The sequence below is a fragment of the Xiphophorus couchianus genome, chromosome 1 (genome assembly GCF_001444195.1).
Source record: "Xiphophorus couchianus chromosome 1, X_couchianus-1.0, whole genome shotgun sequence".
In the NCBI taxonomy this organism is placed as follows: domain Eukaryota; kingdom Metazoa; phylum Chordata; class Actinopteri; order Cyprinodontiformes; family Poeciliidae; genus Xiphophorus; species Xiphophorus couchianus.
The window spans coordinates 12,822,633-12,848,898 of NC_040228.1; the positions used below are offsets into that span (position 1 = coordinate 12,822,633).

General features: G+C 39.8%; 1 protein-coding gene and 2 long non-coding RNA genes across 4 annotated transcripts; 2 read left to right on the forward strand and 1 right to left on the reverse strand.

The window, feature by feature from the left end:
- Positions 1 to 1,837: 1,837 nt before the first annotated feature.
- Positions 1,838 to 14,389, forward strand: LOC114158516 (uncharacterized). The gene is made up of 3 exons (XR_003598421.1): positions 1,838 to 2,360; positions 3,707 to 3,785; positions 14,261 to 14,389. It is a non-coding gene; the product is annotated as an uncharacterized LOC114158516 (long non-coding RNA).
- On the reverse strand, positions 7,744 to 25,693 carry klhl17 (kelch-like family member 17). 2 transcript variants are annotated; one of them, XM_028039915.1, is made up of 12 exons: positions 25,351 to 25,693; positions 21,551 to 21,815; positions 19,904 to 20,025; positions 19,579 to 19,800; positions 15,411 to 15,527; positions 15,123 to 15,336; positions 14,871 to 15,015; positions 14,253 to 14,420; positions 13,487 to 13,575; positions 13,269 to 13,342; positions 12,948 to 13,129; positions 7,744 to 10,008 (listed from the first exon to the last, which is right to left on the reverse strand). In XM_028039915.1, the coding sequence occupies exons 1-12, from the start codon at positions 25,423 to 25,425 to the stop codon at positions 9,780 to 9,782; spliced, it is 1,902 nt and encodes a 633-aa protein (XP_027895716.1). In that variant the 5' UTR covers positions 25,426 to 25,693; the 3' UTR covers positions 7,744 to 9,779. The 2 variants fall into 2 exon arrangements, with proteins under 2 accessions (XP_027895716.1, XP_027895801.1); XM_028040000.1 differs by lacking the exon at positions 25,351 to 25,693 and adding an exon at positions 24,585 to 24,976.
- LOC114158559 (uncharacterized) lies at positions 20,033 to 21,065 on the forward strand. The gene is made up of 2 exons (XR_003598432.1): positions 20,033 to 20,165; positions 20,254 to 21,065. It is a non-coding gene; the product is annotated as an uncharacterized LOC114158559 (long non-coding RNA).
- Positions 25,694 to 26,266: the final 573 nt, after the last annotated feature.

The following is a 26,266-nucleotide window of genomic DNA, read 5'->3' on the forward strand; positions in this document are numbered from 1 at the left end:
CTTAATGAAATACAAATTTGACACACAAGAAAAACAATCAGCTCTATTTCCTAAATCAACTGCTTTTTTGTCCAGCCTATTATTTCCTACTCATGGAACTGGATGAAAACAGACAACATTATGGAATATTAATCTATTTTAACAGATTAGCTCTTTTACTTCCTCATTTTCTCCACTAATAGATTCCAGTTTGCTTCACTGATGACTCACAACAGAAAATGTTATTTTTTGGAGAGCTACCTCCTTAAATGGACAATGTTAAAGTAATTTCACTGATCACATCAGTCAAACGGTCATGGTCATGTTTGCTTTGCTCAGTGTTTAGGTCACTGTTCTTTGGTGAGCTGCTGCATTTTTGTCAGGCAGCAGCAATGCATGCTGCGGTTTGTCAGTTAATTTCAACCAGTTCAACCTGTTGCCGGCTGAAAATTGATGCACCTGAGGCTCCAACAGACAAGGAGGGTGTTGACAGGAGCATCTTTGTCAGGTCCAGATCACTTTTTTTAAAAATCCTATTTGTTAGTCAAAAGTTATCTGAGCTGTATATAAGTTTTACTTTTAACTTCCTGATTTTTCTTTTTTTTTTTTTCTGACTGATGACCTTTTGATAAATAAAGATAAATACAGGCCTGGAAAAAGAAACCATTTGTAGACAATGAGTGCCCAAGTCCAGACCTTGAGAGTTGCTCTCCTGCAACTTTAAGATGCATCTCTGCTTCAACACACCTGAAATCAATTAGCTGAATTCCCTCATCAGCATACAGTCATTCTAGGAAAAGACATCATGCAGTCAAACATAGCGGTGGTAGCATGATGGGCCTCAGATGCTTTGCTGCTTCAGGACTTGGACAATTTGCTGTAATTGATGGAACCATGAATTCTGCTTTCTAGAAGAAAATTCTTAAGAACATCCAGCAGTCAGTACAGGATTTTGCCATCAAGCACGTTTGGGTTATGAAAAAGGGAAAGGGTCTGAAGCACACCAGCCAATTCCCTTCTGAATAGCAAAACTGTGTTGTAGGGGTCTATCCGAAGTCTAGACTTCATGAGATACTCTACCATGGTCTTTAATAGGCTGTTTAAAGACCCTCCAATATGGCTGATTTAAAGCAATTCTGCAAAGACGAGTGAAGTTAAATTTCTTCACAGTGATGTAGAAGGCTTGTTGCCATGAATTACAAATGTTTGATGAAAGTTGCTGCTGGCACATTCAGTTGTTGGGTTTAGGAGCCAATAGTTTTTTTTCTCATTAAGCCAGGTGTGTCAAGAAGTTTTCTTCTCTCATAAAAAAAATTACGTTGAAAATTGCTTTTTGTATTTACCCAGGTTATACTTGTGTTATGTTATTAGTTTGATGACCATGGATTTCAGAGTTATTAAGATCAGTCAGTTTTTGTGTGGGGTAAAAAAGAGGAAAAAAGTAACTTTGAATGTTGCACCTTTTAATTAGAAACTGATTCCTAAATATTTTGTCACACAAAGCATCGACAGGCATTGTGTTTGGAATGCCATCAAAGCATTGCTGTGATTCATGAGAAATGTTTCCAATCCCGCTTGCCAACCGCAACCCGTTATCATGGGAAAAGAAAGAAAACTCTAAATGTGTCTTCAACGTATCCACCTGAATATTTTCCATTTCAGTTTGAGGCTTTTAAAAACCTCAATGCGACGCTCTGGCAACATTACAATGGTAGCATTATTAGGTGTATTATCTGCACTTATTATAATCTCACAGTTCAAAAACAGACCTGTGCGGTAGCTGCAGTTGTAGTAAACAAGAAAGAAAAGAAAATACTTTGGATACATTTCTTTTTTAGTTTTCATGTGTGTTGTCCTTCATTTTGAGCTTAAAATGTTGCTGTGATTTTACACATTTCTTAAATATCCTCTTTCTTAAATGTAAACAGGGAATGAAAATGTACTTTCATAGTTTATAGAAACACATTGGCAACAGTAATCCGACATAAAAACACCATGCTGAAAATAGCACAACTGAAGCCCCTGATCGTTGAGTCTTGTTGGAACTTAATCCTCTAATTTGATTGGCTAATTTGAAGATTACCTGTAAGCGAAACTCAGCCAATGATGAAATTCAGCAGACATGCTGAGCAGACATTAACACACGTTTCTGTTCCGCCTGTTCAAAAGAAGGAAGAAAAAAAAAAACAGCAAGACATCTCCCCACCAAACCATAAAAAAGAGAAAACAGTGACTCATGTCTCCGTGAGCTCATCATATAAAAAGAAACCACCCGGTATGGGGTAATGATGATACCCAATCAGTTTCAGTTGAATCTTTCCGCTGCGTGGAATATTTATTTTCCAAGGAATCACATCCAGAGGCTGTGCTTCGAAGTAAAAGTGGGTAGGCAGATGTCCGACCGACGTTGAGCGTGTTGTACTACTTGCAGATTGGAACAGTGGGATCCGCTATTTGTTTTGTTGCCAACTACTTTCATCAATACATCACAACAATGTATTTCTTCCATTTTTTTGCATTCAAATATGAAGTGATTATGTATTGACTATGTGTGTCACTGGTTACAAGCCATTAATTCATTTAATAAAGTTAATAACAAGCAATGTTCTATGCATTCTGTCCACATGCAGCCATATTGGATACCAGTCCAGTTGGTCATAGGGCCCGGTGGCGCCGGTGCGGATTTTTCTGACTGCTTACCCCGGAAAATCCAACTTGTGAATACAGAGAGAACGTAACAATACTTCCCTACATTAGTATGTTTAATTTAGCATTATTACTGCCTTTTCAGGTGTTGTTAGCATAGCACTGAATACAATTGTGGTACGTTGCAACTATTGTACCTACAACCTTATGTTAGGTAATGCAAGCTGCTTGATTTTTTAAGTTAAAAGCATAATTACAATTTCTGAAGTGACATTCTATGAATTTGTAGTCAGCAAGCAGAATCTTGTTTTAGTTCAAAGAGATTACGGCAGTACTATTTGCTAAATGCCTGAATAATTACATAAAGGCTTTTGGAAAAAGACTTTACATACACTAGGTCATCAAGCCTGTAAATAGTTTGGGAAAGCCCAGATGATGATTTCATAGCTCTGTACACTGTAAACATGTGATTTCACAACATTTTAATTACATGGAGGTTCATCTGTGGATGTTTTAACCTACACTGCTTCCTTGTGTGACATCAAGAGAAAAGCAAAAGAAATCCAGAAGAGAAATTGTGAAACTTTGCAAGCCTAGTTTATCCCTGATCATTTCAAAATGCTTGCAGGTGCCACATTCGTCTGCTCTGGATATTATACGCAGCCTCATCTGTGCTCTGTCTCCCAGAGGTGAACTGTTGTTGTTGGTAAGATGTGTTTTCAGTCCCATAGAAAATGTGTGGGCATATCGGAGAACCTGTGGGATCAATGCAGTCAACAAACCTGAATCAGTTAAACCAGATCAGAAACAATCGGCAAAAATTGCAGCAAACTAATGCGAGGAGCTTATGGAAGGATATCCAAAAGTTTACCCAGGTCAAACGGTTTATAGGTACTTTCTACCAAATACTCAAGAATTGTATGCCAATGTCTCAATTTTAAGAAAGGTTGAATAAAAACATTAAGAATTCACACAAAAACAAACAAAAAAAACATTTTTTTCAAATGAACACTATCCTGCTTTTTCATCAGATAGTCATCTTTTGAGATTGAATTCATGATTGCATCAATCTTCTTTTCAGCTGTGCTCCTTCTGACTGCTACTAGCTCGACGACTACCAATCTGTTTCTCCAAACTGAGGCGACACTGATGGCAACAAGGTAAGATACTAACTGCAGATAGCAACTACACTGATCAATCTTAATATTTGTCCCTCATTTTTCACTGGGAAGGAAAACCTTTGACTCATTTGCAAACAGCAACAACTCTACAATAATTTCCAAATGCTAAGCTTGCACCAACAGCCATTTGAAAAAGTTATTTATCTTGTTTGTATGCCATAAAGTAAATTTGGATTTACTTCATTTTTTTTTTTTTTTTAATGTGCACCACATTTCACTGAAAGCTTTAGACTTGCTAATGGTGAAACATTTCTCATTCTATTGGATCCTCTTCTCCGTGTGTGGTGAGCTGAACTTTGTCTCTCCCTGAGAAATTACTGGGCTGTGTTTTTCCAGACTCAGCGGGTAACTGCATTAGTGCTGAAGTGACACCTCAGGCCACTAAAACGGGAGTCTGGATATGTGAACCCAAACATCAGGCGTCCATCAGAGAGGCTCAGGTGCTAAAGTTCTCACAGAAAACAACCACAAAGAAAAGCGTAATTAGACCCCAGATTTGCTTTGAAGGGATGATTAGTCTGATTCAGTATCAGTTTCTGATCCTTTGCCACATTCTGCTCATGGACACGATCAAAACAAACAAAAGGATGAGTAAGCATGAAGCCGCTTTTAATTGCTGGTAAATATTATCTATACAGAACAATAGATTTGTCAGAAATAGAAATGTGCAAAAATCAATTGTCTTTTGAAAATTAACTAAACGAAAATACAACAGGTGCAACTGAAACTAACTGGCTTAGACATCTTTCAGCAAACACCTTTGATTAGCATTAAAATATATTCTAAAGTAAATAAGCATGTGATCTCCTTTATCATTATCAGTAATATTTAAAGAGGAACGACACGCAGTGTCATGCTTATTGATATCTTTGGCAAAGATGTACAAAAAGCCTTAAAATCCGTTTTGCGGATCGTTTTCCTGTATTTAGTTTATTCAGTGAAGGTTCTGGATGGTTCACTTTAAGAAGTAATTATTTCTCACAAAATCAGCTGTATCACAATTACCAACACCCCTTATAATACCGAGAAATAAATTGAATGGGACAAGTGATACTTCAGGATATAAAATTCTTTTAAAGCCTTTTTCTTTCCTCACCATCCTCTTAAATACTGTGAGGCAAGAAAGCAGTTGAAACTATAGGCCTTTAAAATTTGCTTTTACTATATAGAAAAAAGTTAAATTGGTTCTTTCAGTCTTGGTTTAGACACTATCTACCTCTGCATATCATCAAACCAAATGGTAAAAATGCACGTGTGATACGAAACTCCACCCGCAGCACTACCATGGGAGCAACCGTGCATACGACAAGAATAATGACAGGTAGTGAAATACTGCTGGAGGAAGTTGGAGTAATGGAAGAATGATGGGGGTAATCAGAAGATTAAAGCAGGTGTGGCACTTATAAAAACATCTTGATGAATAAAGCCAGATCTGTCAGGTGGAAAAAACTAGATCTACGAGGAAACAGAGACTGGAAAGAAGAAGCAGGAAATCCTTCCAAAAACAAGCTCAGCACTAATTAAAAAAATGATTATGATACAAGAATTCATTTCAGGTGACTTTATAGTTAGGGCTAACGAAAAAAAAAAGAAAACTAGACTATGAATAGTTTTATTCGAATGTTTTCTAAATCATCTCGTAAAACATAATCGTCATCTGCTGAGGAATTTGAGCTCTGCTCGCCAGCAAATTGCCCTCGGTTTGCATTGAAAGTAGATTTTATTGAACTGCAACTTACTAAAGTTTCTATCCAGTGCTTGAGAAAGTGTCATGGTGACAAGGCATTGTCATGCAGACAGCTCCAACCTCACAGCCTGATTAGGGCCTGCAGACGGGGACACCAGGTGAGAAAAAGGAGGTTGTGGCAGATAAGCTGCAGCAGCTCTTTCAGAGGGAGAACATTGGTCTAGACAAGCTGTAACCTCATTAGCATCCAGAGAGCCGAGGAGATGAGCCACTGGTAGAGACACTCAGCAGCTGATTAAATTATGATACATGCGGTGGATCACATATTGAAGGGGCGCTTCAGTCTTATGTTGGCAAACCTTTTGATAAAATCCATTACGGTGATCAAATCAATCAGGCTTGTATTGAGAAATAGAAGTCTTTAAAGCTTCAGTATGACACATCTGTGAGGCTGATTTTGTGGGAAACTATATTTTATATAGAAAGTCCTGTACTGATTTTCACTGAAAAGGAAATTCTCATATCAAAAAATATAAGACGGACCTTTGCAAAAGTATTCAAACGTTAAACCTTTTCACATTTTGCCAGGTTACAACCACAAATATTTCTAGGACGACAAAGGGGTTAAAAGCCACACAAAATGGTGTATAAAAAAGAAGTGGAAGAAGGGGGACATTTAAAATATATTTTTTAACTTGGTACTTTTAAAAACTGCCTTTCTCTGCTGTTAAATGTAAGTTTCTTTATATTTATCCCCACCAGCTTTGCAGATCTACAGACTATATATATATATATATATATATATATATATACGTGTATATATGTATATATATATATATATACATATATATATATATATATATTTTTTTTTTTTTTTTGCTTTTCTTTTTGAAAAATACCTCAAACTAAATCAAACTGCACAGAGAGCATCTTTGAACATCAATTTTCAAACTTTGTCATAAACTCTCAATTGGTTGTAGGTCTGAACTTTGACTAGGCCATTCCAAAACAAGGATATTCTTTAACCTCCCCCTGTAGCTCTGGGTGGAGATTCAAGGTAGTATCCTATTGGAAGATGAATGTAACACCACACCGCATTTTATATGTAGGCAAGAAAAATACAATTCTGGCCACATCTGACCTGAGAAACTGCTTTCCCACAGCATGATCCCGCCATCACTGTGTTTACAGAAGGTGAGGGTGTGTGTAAGATAAGGTACAGTGGTAGATTTAGTCCACAAACAATGTTTTGCATGTAGGGCAAAAAGTTCAATCCTGGTCTCATCTGACCAGACCACCTTCCTCCACATGTATGAACTTCTCCTGAATTGGCGTAATAAAAATTCCACATTTATCAGCCCTATTCACAAATCTCATATGACTTCACTATTTTTGTGGTAGATTTGCACACAGGTTTAACTCTGTGTTTCTGACATGCATGTAAAAAAAAAAATCCTACTTTCTTGATAGACTTTTTTTTTATGTAATTGTCCAAAATTTCTAAAAATAATGCCCCACAGTTGTTCTGTACAAAAATTATCTGAGTGTTCAGATGCCCATTATACATATTGAATGGGCATCTAAACTCTTTCCCTTACCATTTGCTGATTCAAAGAAGTGTATTGTTTAGAAGTCTGTTTATATTCGAATGCATGAATCTAACTTTCACCCACATTTCTTGTTTTAGAAGATTAGCTATTTGGCAAATAGCCAAGGCATACTTAAAGTAAAAACAAAACAAAACAAAAAAAAACCTTGAGCTTCACGTTTACTTCAAAGACCTCTGGGGTGGGATCAGTCATTTGGAATGCATTTGTTGCATCAACATGCTTTCTTTTTAGTAAATAATCTGAACAGATGAATAAATTAGCTTTTCCCAGTGAAAAACTTGCAGTCTTACACTTTTGCCGTCTGGATGTTTGGGTTTTGCGGCGTTACAGGCGATCCGGCCGAGAGTTTCTAGGGGCAGCCACAGGTGTGAATGCCATGTGACTGAGGTCAGGAAGGGGAAAGTGAGAGTGTTCAGCTGTCTATTTAAATCACTATGATAGACGAGTATGTTGGAGACCTACCAAGGAAACGTGTACAGTGAACCTAGCAACGACCTCGCTCTGCAGCTCAACCTTTACTGTGTGTGTGTGTGTAAGAACATTTTCAAGGAAATCCAGCTGCTCTTCCACAGTTGCAAACAGGTTCCACAGAAGCCTGTTGCTTTATTTGCAGTTTTAGTGAAGCACATCAGGACGGTTGCCACATCTGAAAACGTCTTTATTTCCATTTTTGAGTGTATTGTATTGCTCCACTTCGCAATAGTGCAAAATTCAACATATTAAAGTCTGTCATAAATAACAAACATATAAATAAACACGTATCACAACACCAACCACAAACTTAAAAAAAAAAGGAGAGGCTACAGTCACATTGACATTTCACAAACAGAACTCAGAAACTAAGCAATATATGTACATTTCAATCCAGAGAATGGAGGTTTTTAGTCTTATGTGAATTTGTGCAGCTTGTCATCTTATCACTTTACAGAGTAGTCACATTTTTATAAGGCCATCAGAGCTCAATTTCTACCTCATACACCTTTGCACACTTTAATGAAACTGAAGGTAGTTTTAGAAAGAGAGAGAAAAAAACTAAACGGATAAATAAATCCTTCAAAATAAGGAGAAAAGGCAACTTCTTAGAAGTCTGGAATGATATCACTGCACTACACATGAGCTGAACTCAACTATTACTTATGAAAAGGCCAAAATGATTCATTGTGAGTAGATCAGTTTGACAAGGTAGATTTTCCTTGGGATATTTATGCAATAGTAATGCATTTTTTATTTTAACTGTTTAAACAAAGCTCAACTTATATTAACCACAGTTAAAATAGATAGGGCTCAATTTAAATAAATGGAATAGGATGGCATCCACCAGCCAAGTCTATCCATCTTGAGGGGAAAATAATGCACCTCAATGTGTTTTTGAAAAATAATTTAGGCAAACACAATAATTGCTATTAGATGTACAGTGAGGTCCAGGTTCATGTGGCAGTGAATAAACATTTAGAAATGCAAATTAATCGCCGCACATCATAACACAGCAAGCAGTCCTCTCATAGTCTAAACCCAGACAAACCTCTCTCAGACTAAGACATTCTTCTTTGTCATTTCCATTCATGACATGCACGTCACACGTTAAATAAATATATTTAAAACACTCTTAAATAGTCATCGCTTGGATCTGTTTCTTTCTCTGAGCGTCTTTAAAACTGAATATATTAGATTTTATAAATACATCTACTTCTGTATTATTCGTTCTTTTATATAAATAAAGATCCAAACCCATTCGCGGTTCTGAGGGCCTAGCTTGTTGTTTATGTCCATGCTTTCTTGCAGCGCTTTTAAACATTGCCCGTTACTGCCACCTAGCGTGGCACAGCAGAACTACAACTACATTTCTCATCTTTTGGGGTGGAAGGGTTTCTGTGTCGATACGTAGTCATGCATGGTACGACCACTGAAAAAAGCTACATTCCAAAAGTAAAATCATTCAGTTTGTTCATATATATATATATATATATATATGTCATTGTGAAAAACTCTTGACATGAAAGAAAAAGTTTTGCAGGGAACTACGACATCAAACCAAAAGTTTACAGCACACATTACAGAATAAAGTGCCTACCTTGTTTTACGATATGTGTGTCAAACACTTATCATGGTGGGCACACCTTTTTTTTTAAATTACATTTTAATATATTTTTTTAAGAAATAAGTTTTGAAGGGTATGGTTTTGATATTCTGGAGAGACTCAGAGGAATCCAGACTAGATACGGTGCAGTTCAGAGCCAACAGCAACATGGCGGGAATAAAAAGGAAAGGAAAAATGAATAATAGGGAGTAATTATTAGTTTAAAAAAAACCCTAAAAAAAATCAAAACTAAAATTATCATAATTTAATAATACTAAAAGTTCTTTATTATTTAATAAGATATATTATATAATATTTTTTATTATCATATAATAAAGTATTTTTTATAATTACTTACTATCTTTAGTTGCTATGTAAACCATGTCTGGTTAGCATTTTAACCAAGTTTGCTAATAATTCTGGAGTGTACCGTACCAAATAAAGAGGCCTCATTCACGCGGCGTGCCTTCAGTTCTCCCTCTCCCTGGCGCTCCCAGTAGTCCCCCCTCCTCATCTCACACTGAACAGTTGCGTCTCTTCCCAGATCCAGTCTGGGCTGTAGCAGCGGCGGCCGAAGTCAGCCAAACGGTGACCCCGTGTCAAAGGCTGGTGGAGGACACTGAGAGGGTGGGCGAGGAAGGCGGTGGGAAGTTCAGGAGCTCGAGTACCGCCACGCCGACGCTGCTGCGCCGAGTGAACATGCAGGAGGCCGCAACCCACTTGTTGCTCCGCGGGTTGTACTTCTCGATTGAGTTAAGGCTGGAGCTGCCGTCGTTGCCTCCCACCGCGTATAGCCACCCATCCATAGACACTAGGTCGTGAGTGCTCCTAAGAAAATTAGAATATTAAGAAATATTACAATATGTAGATCTTCCATCAGGAAGAATTCTTTATTACAGCTCCATATTGCTCAGTCTTCGTATCGTGGCATGCTCCCATAGACTGTAGTACAGCTTGTCACTTCCCAATGATATATATCAGGGGCGTCAAACTCATTTTCATTTCAGGTCATATCAAGATCACAAATATTCTTAAAGGGCCAGCTGCAGTAGAATGTATTGACAGAACTACCTATTAAACTTAAAATATTAATAAATAGTTTTCTCTATGTTCAGTGATAAGTTCTTCAAATTAAATAATAATAATAATAAGCATGTTTCACATAACTGTAATTTGGAAGTACACAGAAAAAATTGCTTTGATTTGATCTATAAAATATTTTAGAACACAACTATTATCTTGAAGGTCAGATTTATGTGACCTTGGAGGCCACATGAAAATGTATGGCGGGCCGGTTTTGGCCCCTGGGAATTGACTTTGACACATGCTCTCTAGATAAACACAAAGCAATGCAACAGTAGGAGGTGGAAGGAAATAATTCATGTTTTTCTTAAATTTTTCCAGATCTATTCTGAATATGAGTGGAACTAATTTTTTGTCAAAGCCTAAACCTAAATCTAGCTGACAGTTTTTGGCAAGAGTTGAAAATTTATGTTCACAGAAGAATTTATCCAGTCTGACTGAGCTTGAACCATTTTTGCAAAAATGAATAGTCACCAGTCTCTAAATATGCAAAAGCTGGTAAGAATATACCTCCCAAAAAACTTGCAGCCATGATAATAGCAAGAAGTGGTCCAACAGGCTCAGAGGAGATGAATACAACACTTTTCAAGTGTTGAATCCGAGATATATAATTTCCTTCCACCTCCTAAATGTTTCCTATTATGTGTTGGTTTACCACTTGAAAATCACAGTGAAATACATATTAGGTGTATTTTGGACATGATTTTTTTAAACATTGTGTCTTTTACACACATTGATATATCAATGCAGTGGGATGTTTTCTATAGCGTAAATGGAGACTGACAGGAACTAAATAAGAAAAACCCCTCAGAGACGAACATGAGTTATTCATGGGCTGTTATCGGGTTTTCGTTCTCTCACATCCAGGAGTGAGCCTTTGTGTTTGTGTAGGAACAAATGAATCTGCTGCTGTGCCCACAAGGGCTGCTGGGTCTAAATGTTCCACCACGAGGCAGATCGGAGTCAACACGCTGCTGTAAGCGTGTGCACATGAGCCTGTTCTGCCACTGTTAATTTTTAAAGACATGAGAAAAGGTTGACTTTTTCTGAAAGGGATGTCATTCGATGTTTATGCCTGGAGGAGGACAGAAGAGAAAAGAAGACATGAAAAGACTGAAATCCTTTGGTTTGAATAGAGGAAACTCCAGGATTTTCTGCTGGACGCGCTACAAAAAGCAGATGAATAAATCAGTTTACCTGTCAAGAAAACCTTTAGATTTTTAAAAATGATCACAAAAGAACTCCTCCATTACATAATGGTAAGCTTCAAGCCTTCACACCCCCACACGTTTAACACAGGAAAGCACACCCCTGCCATTGACTTCAGTAATCTCTGCTGAACCATAGCCACTCACCAGTTGCAACAAGCCCAACAAATATATTACTTCCTCAGGAAGTTAACCTCCCTTGCAGGTAAACGTTTACCGATCTGTGATAGAGAGAGGTGTGACCTACTGAACAGTGTAGTTTTCTAGCTGCCCTTCACCAAACAGAAAAAACATGCAGCAAGTGTTAACATACCGCCGTCTTCTCTCAAAAGACATGAACTGTACACTGGCTGACTCTGAAAAAGATGACTACATTCTGAGACGACATTAATCTTAGACTGAATCTGTTTTTACCATTTCCCATCAAAGGAAAACAGAGACTCATCGAAGCTGTAAACCTTAACAAACCCAAGCTTTTCTGTGAGAGGCAGCAGACCTAAAATATCTATTTATTTCATAAACTTGTTAGAATTTCATAGAACTTCTTCATGACTGCTCATTCAATTTATCCATGAATAAATTATTTGAGGTTTGCTATTCTATTCTGTTCCTAATTGATTCCCTACACATTTCCAACACACTCCCTTAAAATTTTGTCCCCAAACTACTGATAAATCGTTATTTACAGAAGACTAAAATATTTATTGGATTAGAATGACTGAAGAGTTTTCTGCAGCTTTTTGTTTGAAGGATAAAATTTTAATGCCCATTCAGGGTGTCGTTGCCTCCTACTGCTAAAGCAGGAGGCAGAACTGGGTCATCCTGATGGTTCAGCCGGTTAGGGTGTGTCTCATTTAATTAGCTTTCCTGAAAGCAATCCAGGTTATTCATCGTCTCTCCCACATTCTTTCAACGTCGCAGTATAGAGCCAAAAACAACTTAGAGAAAGAGAAACTAAAAAACACAGCATTTAGCTTTATAAATGTCTGACTTTGTAATATTTAAAGCAACGACGGTGGGTCAGCGTGGTTTTCCTGCTGCAATATGGCTGACAAAGCTGCCCTGCACAAGACTGTGAAAGGAGCTAAAAATGAAGAAGTGTCCCAGCTGATGCAGGAAGTGTTTCAGTGTTGTACATTGTAACCGGCTGAAAAATGTTGTCATTGTCATCCAAAGCAGAACCGTCCAGAGTTCTTCACTGCTTTCTTCCTCATTGTGCACTTATTTCACATTTTATATCCATGTTGTGTTTCAATGATTAATTCTATTTTGCCCTAATCTGTAGAATATCCCAAATAAATGTCTATTATTTTTATGCTACTTATTTTAGTTGATGGTTATTGCTTAAAATAACTAATGCTGCAGATATTTTAAGTGCCGTGGCTCCTACTGTTTGTCCGTGATGTATACATTTTGGGTTTCTTCCAGTTTTTAGACGTGACATCACCCGCAGTGTTTGCACTGCTGCTTTCTGACCTGCGTATGTTCATGGGGGCGACTCCTTCCCAGGTGTTTGTCTTCGGGTTGAAGCGCTCCACCGAGTTCAGGCAGCTGGTGCCGTCGTTGCCTCCGGCCACGTACAGCATGCCGTCCAGCACAGCCACTCCCGCGCTGCTGCGCCGGCTCAGCATGTTGGCGATGGCGGTCCACGTGTTGCTCTGCGTGTCCAAATGAGACGCTAAGAATTACCGACGGGTCTGCACTGCGGATCTAGCTGACGTGATATGTTTTCGACTGGAAGATTTAGTGAAACTAAAGCAGCCAACATTTCTGAGGATAAATTTGTGAGCAGTTTACCTGCGGGTCGTATTTCTCCACCGTTGCCAGATGTGAGGAGCTGTCGTAGCCTCCCACCGCATACAAGCTGCTGTCTGGAGGGAGAACAGGGAGTAAGCGTGGTACGTAAATATTTGCAGAGAAATACCAAGGCAACAACTCCCTCTGTATCTCTGACCAAAATAAAATCAGTGGATATAAACATGCAATAGATCAGTTGTTTAAATCTCTCTTCCCACCCAGAGTTGCAACTCGAACGTATCTCCTTCTGGTACTCATCGCTGCAATTGATGTCCATGTACTGGTCAGAGGGTCGTAACGCTCCGCGCTACAAGAGAGAAGAAGATCCGCGTTTACTAAAATTAGTCTGGCAGTCTAACATCAGGTCCACACAGAAGAAACACATAAGATTAAATTCACAATGTCCTGCCATAACCATTCAGACAACCTCCTTGCAGTTTTCACATTTTTGTTTTATAGGATTCCCAGTGAGGCGATTCCTTTTTGCAAAATAGCTTAAGCTTAGTCATATTGGGCAAATATTCTGAAGTAGCATCACCACAGCATGTCACTGACAGCACCATATTTTACTCTGAGGGTGGCGTCCTTCAAGGTGATGTCCTGTGTTGAACGTCGGCCACACAGCGATTTGAAAGTAGGCCAGCCTTGTAGCTCTGGTTGTATGCTTGGGGTTGTTATGTGAAAACGGAAACTTTCCACCACACCCAACTTTTTGTTTGTATGCCAGAAAACATAAGCTTGGTCTCATCTGACTAGAAGAAAAGCCTCGCCACATCATGATGTAACCACCACCATGTTTCACAGATTCTATGTGGGGGTATCAAAACAGAACTAATTTTGAAAGTCATCTCTTTTTTTTTTCTTCCACAGACATACGACTTTAATACCTTGGAGTTTGTGGTTGTAAGAAAACTTCAAGGGACATAAACTGTGGATTTAAAATATCAAGGAGCTATGTTTGTCTAAATCTAAGTTTGTTTTTACCTGTTCAGACAGGAGGCTCCATCATAACCCCCAGCAGCATACAGCAGGCCATGCAGAACAGCTACACCCAGACAACTCCGCCTCGTTCCCATGGAAACCTCCGGCTGCCAGGAGTTGGTGATGGGATCATAGGACTCCACAGTTGCGAGGTCTGAGGTGCCATCGTACCTTAAGAGAAAGGTTTGTCACAGAATATCAGCGTGGTTTCCTGCATTCACTCTGAGGAAATTTTGCTTACTGCCTACAGGTTGCAAAGAGGCAGACCTCAAAGGTAAAGGAAACTAGATGGTTGTAATCAGATTCCAGGACAAACAAATAAAGACATCGTCTGTCTTTATTTTTATTTAAGCACAAGTCTGAGTAAAAAGTCAAAGCGTTGAATAAACAAGACTGACATTTTTAGACCTTGAGATAACAGTGTGTTGATCTGTGGATCTGTGATAAGACGGGGATCGCCCATGTTCAGCAGAGCCAGAAAACATACAGACAGGTGTTTCAGTCAGGGTTAGGAATGACCTCCGCTTAAGCTGCGCACTAAAGATTAGTCCCCAAGTCTTCTATTTCCTGGCACCAGTTCATGTTTTATTAAAGGTCACCTCAGTGGGTGTTATCACTCACCCTCCGACAGCATAGAGTCTGTTCCCGATGGCTGCCACACCGACTCGTGCGCGCCTGGTGGACATGGATGCCACCATGTGCCAGCGGTCTGTCCTGGTGTCGTACGCCTCACAGTCTCCGTGGATGGCGAAAAGGCTGCCTCCGCCTGCAACAGAAGTTCATTTTTGTAAATGCATTAAATATGCAAGAAAAAAAAAATCCAGATGCATTTTCCAAATGTACCCTGACGGGTACCTTCAGGGGCACACTGACCGACGGCAAAGAGCACAGGGCTGGCCCCCTCACAGCGCCGAGGGCGCGTCCGGCTGTTGCTCAGGACCCCCCTCTGCTCGGGCATCAGGTGGTACTTCAGAGCCTCGATCAGAAGATCTTTGCACTCCGAGTGGTGACGTACCAGCAGCTCCGTATCGACGTTGCTCATCAGGAAGTCTCGCCTCAGCAGAGGCAGCCGCACGCACTTCATCAGCTGGTGAGACACAGCAGAGGTGATTGAGGAGGGGGGCGGGAATAAAAATCGGATGCGTTTTCATCCTGACTTACCCAAGGCACATGCTGCCTGCGTCCGTCTATGTCATGTTTCACCCAGGTCAGCACGGCGCGGTACACCTCCTCCTCTGACGGCACATTCAGATTATCACTGGAGATCAGGTCAAGCACCTGAAGAAACATGACAAGTAAAATTCAGCTTCACCACAACCCAAAGGGGCATTCTTTCTAGTTAAAAAAAATAGCAATAAAATTAAAAATAGCCCTCATTCCCTTAAAGCCCCGATTGCATAGGTTGGGTAAGTAGAGGTGTTTGCTTCAGCCTCTTACTTTTTGGGTAATAGTTGTATATTATTATTAGTTTGTAAAACAGTGATTTATGTTATAAATTTACTAATATAAAGCTGATCTGAATATTTTAACTTGATGTCCATTGTCTCACCAACTCAAACCAGCTTCCCTGTCCCTGCCAAAGAAGAGTATCCCCACAGCATGACACTGCCACCAACATGTCTCATGTGGATGGTGTGTTCAACTTAGTTTAGTTTTTTGCAGTAGGACAAAGATTACATATTGATCTCAACTGAGTATTTTCTTTTGTCTTTCCTTTAATAAATGCTGTTGAAATGTTAAACAGGTGGATTTTTTTTATCGTCTCTTCCTTCCCCCTCGTCTTCATTTCAAAATGCCACCAAAATAGAATCGGTCCAGATTAAATCCACTTAAACTCGCACACACATAAACCGTTCTGTTTTTATGCCATGGTCTCTGTGTCGTCACCGCGATATATTTAAAGCTGCCATTATTCAAGCACATAAAAACAAACGCAGCAGTCTGAGTGGCTGGCTGGCACTGTTCCCAGGTCAGCGCTAAGCTGGCCGGGCTGCAGGGGAAAGGAGCGGCCAGCCGTCGTCTTTCCTGGCCACAGCGACACTTTGCTGCCGCTGAGGAACACAGCCTCTTCTAATCCACAGAGTTAGAGAGAGAGACAGCCCAGGCCCCACCCTGCAGTCACCACTGCCTCTGCATGCACATACTGCATCACATGAATTTACTAAAGAAGAAAAACTCTACAAATAAATAATTAGCAGTAACCGTCCTCTTACTGGCGGTAAGGAATGCAATAAGCATGAACGACATGAGTTTCAGCAGACATTAAGACACAGCCATCACGCTTCAAAATGTCATGCATGTGATGTTAAATCAGTGAGCCATCAACTAAGCTGACTAGTCACAATCCTGTCATGCCTTCTTGATTTCCCCCTCACACAACATAAAAAAAATATGGGGCATATTTCACACCCCTGTGAGCTTCGAGTCTTTCAGAGCGGAGAGGATATACATCCAGATCTGGTGCAGATTTGGACCAGCTGTGGACAGAATAAAGGAAAAAGCCACAGGGAAGAGAAGAAAGGGTCTGAAGAAAACTGTATATCTTTAATCTGCTTTAATGTAGTTTAACTGTTGGTGCTTTAAAGGCGTGCGCCCACACAGTAAAAGCAGATTCAGTTTGAGGCCTTTGAAGAGCTGAAACATGGTGAGGCTTAGCGTCATCGCTTCACTGCTGCAGAAACCATGGAGATAATGGGGAACGGTATCTGCAGCTGTGTGTTTTTAAGCCACTGTCATCTGACTTTTTTTTCTCCTTAGAAAAATTTGAAATTTTACCAAACATTTTTGAAGATCCTTCTAAATCTAATTACATTGGTGCTGAGCCTTTTGCTCTCAACATATTACAGAAAAAAAACAACAACAAAGATTGGAGATAGAAAACACAACATACAAATAAAATCCAGTGGAATAGAGTTTAGCATCATCAGCAGTTCGGACAAAATCATAAGAATCTCCAGACAATTAATTCAAGTGATTTAAGCAGAACTGATAAGGAATAATTTGTTTACAACGTAAAGATGCACCTTTTAAACTGAAGGGAAGGTGCAGTAAGGACAGTCCCATTTTGTAAGACCATCCTGATTAAAGCAGAAAAAAACTCCTCTTATATCACAATTGGTCTATTTAGGCTTCTTTTAAACAGTTACAGCAGCTAAATTCAAACAGTATGCTGTTAGCTGACAAATCCCATCATGCCACATTTTATTTAGTTTGTCCAAAAAATTTTAAATGACCTTTAAAATAGGAACAGTGCCAGTTCTCATATGAATAAAGAAAACGTCTTTGCAAATGAGTAAGATCTTGCTTTAATAGTGTACTTGCAATAATTAAATACACATATTTAATAGTAAAAATTTTGAAGTTTGAAAACTGACATATGTAGTACAATATCCTGCATACCTGCAGATTACAAAGGACATCCTACATTTTTCTCTGGTACATAGAGCAGAATTACCCCACCTGATCCAAAGCAGAGCCATTGCCCCTTTACCACTCCTGAATTAGTTTTCCACAATGGGCTGAGTTTGAAGATGCGCTTCCACCAATATGGCATCTGAAAAGTTGTGGAAAGTTGCTGTATTGTCATGGCTTCCAGGTTTTCCTCCTTAAATGAGGGGCCGATGATCTTCCAAAGTCCAATGATAAAGATAAATCATTAATCATATGTTTGCCATTATGAAATGAAACCTAATCATTTTGCACCTGTATGGAAAAATAATTCTCACTTGAGGTATTTTTCAGCTACTGTATACACAAATAAGGGCCAATGTGATTATACCACAGCCATGCAGTGCTTTAAATGACAACAATTAGCACAGTAAATAAGAGGAGTCTGGTCTTTTCTCTTAAAACCCTTCATTTATTTTCTGTACTTGTTTCATCCTCCTCTGGGTCACAGTGGAAGCTGGAGTCCATCAGAAACCAGGACAGGTCACCAGTCCATCAAAGGCCCTTGGCCCAAAATGTTTCTCATATTTAGGCGGACTGTGTCAGATCATCCTGCCGTTTACCGCACATATTAATGAAACTTGCACTGCATTTATTTCTATTCACTAAACCTTCTTTGGCTTTGGTCAGTTAACGTGTTAATTGTGTTATTACCTATTAACACCCAAATATTAATTTAAAGCAGGACTCCTTGTATATTTTACCACTGGAACAGCATAAATAATAATGTATTGGTTTGTCCAATAAGAAAAGGCTTCAGAGGAGCTCAGGCTGATAAATGAAACCAATTTGCAGCTTTGCAAGTTAACCAGCTAATCTGAGAATCAGATTAGCTGCAAAGTTGATAACTTGTATATCCTTCATATCTATCTCTGTTCTTGTAGGACTTATAAGTACAGCTAATAAATTGGTGGATAAATCTCTTTTAAAATTGGATTAAACTGGTGACAATAACATACTGGAGCCAGAATAGAAACCCTCATTGATATGCAAGAGGCGTAAACATGGTTGTTTGCTCTATAAACAGTAGAGCAGCTGTGAAAATGTCACTGGCTTTACCTAATTACCACTTCCAGGACTGAAGCAGCAGCACTGCTGCAGCTGAGCCCAAACAGGAGTAAGTGGTGCTTCAGCTGAGCTGATGTAGCAGATAAACTGGACAACAAGCCCTGAGGAATGATAATACCACAGGAGGAAAGGAGTCAACAGAAAACACAGGGAGGAAATAGGCTTTTTACAGAATGTCCCACCCACAGCCATTCATTCAAGGCTAGTCCCACCAGAGACACACAGCTATCCCCATCACTGAAAACATAACTCCACAGGGAAGCATGGTGGTGGCCGCATCATGCTGTGAAAATGCTACATCTCAACAGGGACAGGAAAGCTGCTCAGAGTTGGTGGGAACATGGATAGAGCTAAATATGTGACAATCATGGAAGAAAACCTGTTAGAAGTAAAACATACCTAAATACAACTAAAGCTGCCATCAAATGCTATAGATTAACACTTATTTTAGTGTTAGAATGGCCCAGTTAAAGTTCTGATCTAAATTCGATTAAGAATCTGCAGCAAGTCTTGAAAATTGATCGACAGATGCTCTACACTATGGCTGTAACTGCACTTCACAGGGCGTTTCTTTATGTTCTATTACATAAAATACAATAAAGTTTTTGGTTTCAATGTTTCTTTAAAAATGTTGAATAAAAAAAATGGGAATACTTTATATAACATGTTCCAATTCGACTACCGGCGCATAGAAAAACACAGGAAAGGTAGGCAGCTTCACGGCCCCACAGTGAGAAAAACCGCTATTAAAATTCATCAGGATGAGTCAGCAGAGCGCACAGCGGGAGGCAGAGACAGGCAGCAGCCCACCCACCTGTTTCAGCGGCAGCAGCATGAACTCCTCTGTCTTGGACACTTCCACAAAGTGCTGCAGCACGTACTTGTGCGCCGACTTGAGCAGGTCGCTGCAGGAGTGCGTGTCTGCGAAGCCTCGGATGCCCAGGCAGTTGGAGGGGTCCAGCTGACTGAGGAGGAACTTGCAGCACGCGTCCCTCACTCCGTTGAGCTGCAGCAGGCTCGCTGCTGGAAGCAAGGTCTAGAAACAAGGCAATTTACAAGTGGGAAAAAAAAGGAGTAATATCTGGTTTTATATTTGCATGTTCGATTTGGCCCAAAATTTATGAAAATCTCAACCTCACCTGCACATTACCTTCCCCGACTACGATCTCCGCCGTGTAGGCGTATTGGATAAGCTGCTCCAAAGCCTGAGGGTCAATGTCATGGAGGGTCACGTGAGTCTGCCGGCTCTCGGACATCTCATCTGCACGCCCACACAGAACCAAATCAGCCAAGCGGCGGCCAGCAAGTCATTACTCCTCAAACTTCCCGATAAAAATCCCTTCCCTCTTCAGTCATGTTGAAGCATGGCATCTGCTAACGTACACAACCCTGCTGCTAAATGTAAGCACCGTTCATTTCCTCCCATCTATTTAATAAGATGTTATGACAAGAGACTTATTTTTTTTGCTAATTTGTTCAACATAAACAGCAGAAATACGCAGGAGCCAGCAAAGGAGTTTGAGGTGTAGAAGTTGACGTCTGAAGAGCAACTCATCTGACCACCTGCACCTCAGACAGGAACAGGGCTGAGGAAACGATGAGCTGCAAAGGATGTTGGGGCTTCAACTCGACAACAAGAGGAAATGCTTGACGTTTGCAGTCAGAGCGTATGCTGTCTCGGCCTTCCTAAGACTGACCTTGATAGATTTCAGACAAAACAGGGCCTCAAAAGTATTTATATCCCTTACACTTTCCAATATTTTATGATGTTACGACCATAAGCTTAAATGTGTTTTATTCGGATCTTATATAATGGTCTAACACACAATAGTGCATAATTGTGAAGAGGAATAAAAAATTTTTAAGCCTACTTAAAAAAAATAATTTTTTTTATTGCATTAGCAATCAGCCCTTTTGAGTCAATAGTAGATACTAGTGGTTTGTTTGTATAAGCTTTGCATGCCAATAAACTATCCAATCTTTTCCCATTTTTCCATATGGAGATGGATATGTTTCAAAATATCCGTGCTTATATTTTGGATGTGAAGAGCTGTGCATCACGATACGAGAGGTTGCAGAGCAAAACATCTCAACTTGCACGGCTAAATATTTACTGGCAACATCGTCACATGGGCGTAAAATCAATTTGAGCTTGTGAGTGAAATTGTCACGTGCGAAAACAAATTCCACACAAACAGGCTCTGCATGTGAACTTCTAGAAAATAAATTGCAAATGAGATTTGTCTTTACTTGTATCAGTGTTTCCACTATGACAACAGGTCAGTAAACACAACTTCTTGACTTTGTTGCTGCGTGCGTTCAACTGTCCTCTCACCTGTGTGACTATGGAAACATTTCTTGTTGTTGTTTGCATCAAAACTCAAATTGTGTCTGCCGAGGCGAGAGCAGAGCATGGCTGAGGAGTTGTATTCATGTTACAATGAAGGGCTGAACAATCCTCCATGAGGATTGTTCAAAGCTTGACGTTTTGTTTTTTTGCTTTAAATTTCTCCACAACTTTCTCCGTGACCAATCTGCTGTGCTTCATAATAATGTTCACAAAACAGCTGGATTTATACTGCGATTCATTTAGTCGCTTGGGGACTCTATTCACTGATTAAATGCCCTGGATTTTATTGAAGGACGTCAGAATAAAGGGGACTAAATACAAAAGCACACTGCGCAATTCAGATTTTAATTTGTACAAAAAAAGGTGAAAATGGTTTCAAGAGTTTTAAATACTTTTTTAAAGTGGAGCATTAAAGTAGATGATCTGGTCAACTCACTGGTAAACATGGCATGGAAGTAAGGGCTGCAGGACGCCAGCACCACTTTGTGCGCCTTGATTTCCTTGTTGGAGACATGAAGCACGATGTCGCACAGCAGGCCGCGCTGTCGCATCCTGTTCATGGAGACGAACGAGTCGTGATAGTGCCGCTTCGAGTTGTGCGAGATGCTGTGCCCATCGCGGTTGAGCAGCTGCATGCCCCCCTCCATCATGATGCCTGGTGCTGCCGTGGTGGGTTTGTGTTTGGGCCGCACACTGGGCAACTGAAACGTAAAAAAAAAGTCTAATTAGTTCCTTACTTGTTTGATTCCTCGAGTCTTGAGGGATTAGCTTGTCTGCATGGAGGCAGGTGCTTTGACAGGTGTCCTAAGCCTTCATCATAAATATCGTCACGTTGGTGGAAGCCATCTTGTCAGCGGTGACAGGAGGCCCGACCAGCATGGCAGAAACAAAAGTACGACAACAAAGTGCAGCTGGACGCAAAGTGCTGACGGGATTTTATGACAGAGTCAAGTCTAATTAGATTCTACTTTGACAGCTGAAGTGTCAAAGGTTTTTATACCTTAAATAATCTTAAATGAAATTATTTGATTTTTAATTTTTTTTTTTTTACTATTTACAATTTCTTCTGATTGATTCCGAGGCAAAATGTATGAAAATGTGAAAACGTGTTTGCTGAATCTTAAGGAAACGCACAGGAAGCATTGGAGCTGCCATAATCATAGAAAACGGGTACAACACAGTAAGGCTCCACAATACATTGCTATTGCAATATCAGTGTGTTCAAAATTGATTAGAGATACACCAGTCGATCAACATTCACTTCCTTGGGTGTTATCAGTGATTGACTGGTGAAATACAGTAAAATACAATTTTATTCCCAATTTAATATTTTATACTCAATCATTTTTTTCCAATAAATGTACCAACCAACTCTGATGCACTCTTTAAGTGCATCAGAGATAAATAAGATAAATATTAAAGACATATACTTTGATGCATAGATAGTGACAATCTTATTCTTCCTTCTTTTTTTGTTGCATTCAAAAATGACAATCTGACACAAACTTCAATCAAATACATTAACTGATGCAAGAAAAGAAAAAACAAACCTTAGAATACAAGTTAATGAGCACAGACCGATTCATGTGTTTGTTTGGTTTTTTTTTTTAGAGGCCAACATGCCCAAAACTAACAAATGGTAGAAAACAAATGAAAGACCTCCTTCCTAAGCCACTGAGTCTATTCGCCGTGTCCCAAATGTTAATGTCCCTCACATACCTTCTTCCACTAGTCATAAGGCATAGATAGAAACACAAAGAAAAAACAAATGGCAGGAAATTTACTTCATGGCCCAAACAATGCTGTGCACACATAATATCAGAACACTTGGCTTGCCACTTCAATTACCCCTGCGGTGGGTTTTGTAAAATCCTTTATCAAGATACACGAGGTTCATTTAACTTCAGTCTATTTTAAATGCGCCTAACACTTTGAGGGAGTTTCAGTTTCACAACTTAGGAAGAGGACGTTTTAAAAGGTCCAAATCTAACATTCTGGTTCATATAACCAGAATGTTAGATTCTGGTTGTATTATTGTTCTTCTGCTTTAATACCTCACAACCACTTTTGACACAATACTAGAGCTAAATAGTTGCACTCCCATCTGTGAGCTTGGTGAGTGTGTCCTCTCTTCTTTGCGTTTTTCAACAGTGCCTCAAGGCCCTCTTCTTGGGCCCATAACATTCACACTCCACAAACTCTCCTTTGGCTCCATCTTAAAGAAACATCACAACCCTCAGATCAATATGCAAGTCTAACAGTTCTCTTTCTCTTGTACTGTGTTTTGTTTGCTTGCTAACATCTAAACTTGATTTTAACCTTTAGAAAAAGTTTCTGTAAACCAAGGCCTTTATCTCAGATAAAACGCTTCTTGTCATTTAGTGACCTCAAAATGGTGATTTGTGATTTTATTACCTGTAGACTTGATTTGTACAGTTCTTTGAACACTGGAATTAGCCAGCCATCCTTATCAAAGCTCCAGTAGGTCCATCTTATCGGTAAACTGTTAACTTGGATGAGAAAGCAGGAAAATCTCATTCCTGTCTGCACAGGATTAACTTTAAGATTTTATTTCTGACATGCAAACGGTCAAGCTCTGAGGTATCTATGTACCTTTTAGATTTCACTTCAGTTGGATAGTCTCTTGCTCCAAGTTAAAATAACTTGCTCCAAGTTAAAATCCTTGATCAGCTAAGAAGCTGATCAAGGATTTTGCACATTTACACATATTTAAGAATTGTGTGGGTATTTTTATTTTGTTTCTTTTTAAATGTCTGTTCAGGCTTTTTCCTTTGCCTTTATATATAAAGCATTACAACCGTTTTGAAAGATCCCTTTTTAAATAGATTTCAGTTGACATGTCAGTGAATATAAAGGGGGTTTTTGCTCAAGAAACGCGCTAAGAATATCAGAGCAAATTCATAACCCCCACAATCTCCTCCTGAAGGAATATTGACCAGTCTGAAGTCCACGTTTCACATACAAGGTAAACACAAGTCTACAGTTGTTGCTGCACCTTGACAATATCCACCAGCTCTCCCAACTGCACACTCTCCAGTGTCCCACCGACATCTCAAATGTCATCACAGCTGCCTGGCGACCAGCTCCTGATCCCATTTTTTCCAAGACACAATAGACCACAGAAACACCAACTGTATTCCACAATCAGGAGACAATTCCCTCTGAGGCTCCAGAGGGAATACTGCTGCAAACTGAGACGTGCACACACAGGAGGCTGAGCCTGATGTGACAGCACTGGATCACAGTTAAAACTATAAGAGCTGATCACCTTTCTTCCTTTCTGTCTCTGGCTGACATCCTGCTTGACCCTGTCGAAAACAAATGTCTTGTAGCAGAAGAGTTTTTCTTGAGTGAAATCTGAGCAACCCTCAACCTCCACTACATCTATTTTGAACAGGAGCACCCATCAGCTGCAGCTGCAGGAAAGAATGGATGTCCAATTTCTTTACCGGTGGTCGTGTTGCGGGTATCCTTGGACACTGTGTCCTCTTCGAAGTGATGGGAGAGAAATCACCAACTGTCGCAGTCAGGCTGCCTTAAGATCGGTACCATCGTCTGGCTGTTCTGTCCATATTCTGACCACAGCAGCATAGGAAATATGAAGAAAGCCTCTGTTTTGTGCTGTATGCACTGACGTCAATGCAAAAAAAGAACTGCATGAAAGCAGACATCCGTATGTTAAGGTGGAGCCACTTCAGCTCAGAGTGCCAATGGCGAAACTGCTCAGGCTGCCTAAGTGTAAAGCCGCAGTAATAAAGACACCCTAATGAAGTCCTATCATACGAGTAACTCGTAACCCAACACAAAGAATGTGGTCGTGAAAAGATAACATAACAGACAAGTCTTAAAAGCCACCTTTTGTTTGGTCTGATCAGGAAGTGCGTTTGGTAAACACTTCCACGCTGTCGCGAAAGGGCGGGGTTTGCCACAGCCGTGTTATTGTTGAGAGGTTGGTCATTTCGGTTGGCCCAGACCAAAATCAAACGTCCACCAACTAGCTCAGGCGATTTAATATTTATATATGTAACGTTAAGCTGTTTTAGCACAAGCGTTAGACATATATTATATCGTTCTTTTTCTAAGTTGAAACATCAGCATCAACTTACGAAGTATTTAATCCAAAACCTATTGTTACAGTGTGTGCTAGCTAGCTAAACTAGCATTGCCTTAGTTTGACAACGGTCAGATCGAGAAATAAAGCAGGCAGTCCCTCACCCGCAGCCGCCTCCGGTGTCGATGTGACAGCGCTGATTTCTGTCGGTTCGTAAGCTTGCCCAGGTTTGTGGTCATGTAAAGCAACGGATAAATAGAAAGTAAGAAGCAAAACTAGTCTCCCAGCTCGGGATTATTTCATTTAAACCTCACGTGCAGCATCAAAACACTCTTGTGTGCGGACGCGGAGCTCTGGCTGTTGAATATCAAGGTTGACGTCAACACTTGGACTAGTTTTTGTTTTCCAAATTAAGTCATCATTTTTGAAAGAACTTTTTCTTTCGTTTTTTTTTTCAAGTCACTGTACCTACCAGTGTCACACTGAGAGCATTTAATTTTGGGGGATAACTATATTAAGTGAGTTAGAATTACAAGTAATGAAACCCGCACACGAGAAACATAAAATCAATTCTGTGGGTGCGCACCATTTTTCAACCTGCGAGTTAAGCGGGGGGGGCGCGAGGCTTACATCCTGCTTGGGGAGATCGGAGGACTCCCACTTGACTACTTTGATATTTCACAACAGAGTTGTTTGGTTGCCAAGATATGAAAATATGTGTTAAGTCCTGAACAAAGTGAAGTAATTAGCGTAGCCATTAAGGCAGCGGGTCAACCACCACCATACATTTGTTGGTACTTTCACAAAGAATCCAATTAATTTCAGGCAGTTGCATTTATAGCATGTCCCCTGTTAACAGCTCCCCCAATCAGTCTAATAATACTTATTTATCTAATATCAGATAGATTTCAATACAATAAAAAATAGGAAAGCCCATTGTTTGTTTTGGCAAATAGTGTAAAGGTTGCAGTATGCACCACATCCAGGCCGGAATAATTCCCCTCTCACCACCGAAAATGCTTTCAACATCATTTCAAGAGGAAAAGTCACTCAGCTCCGCTTCGTCCCCACTTCTATCCA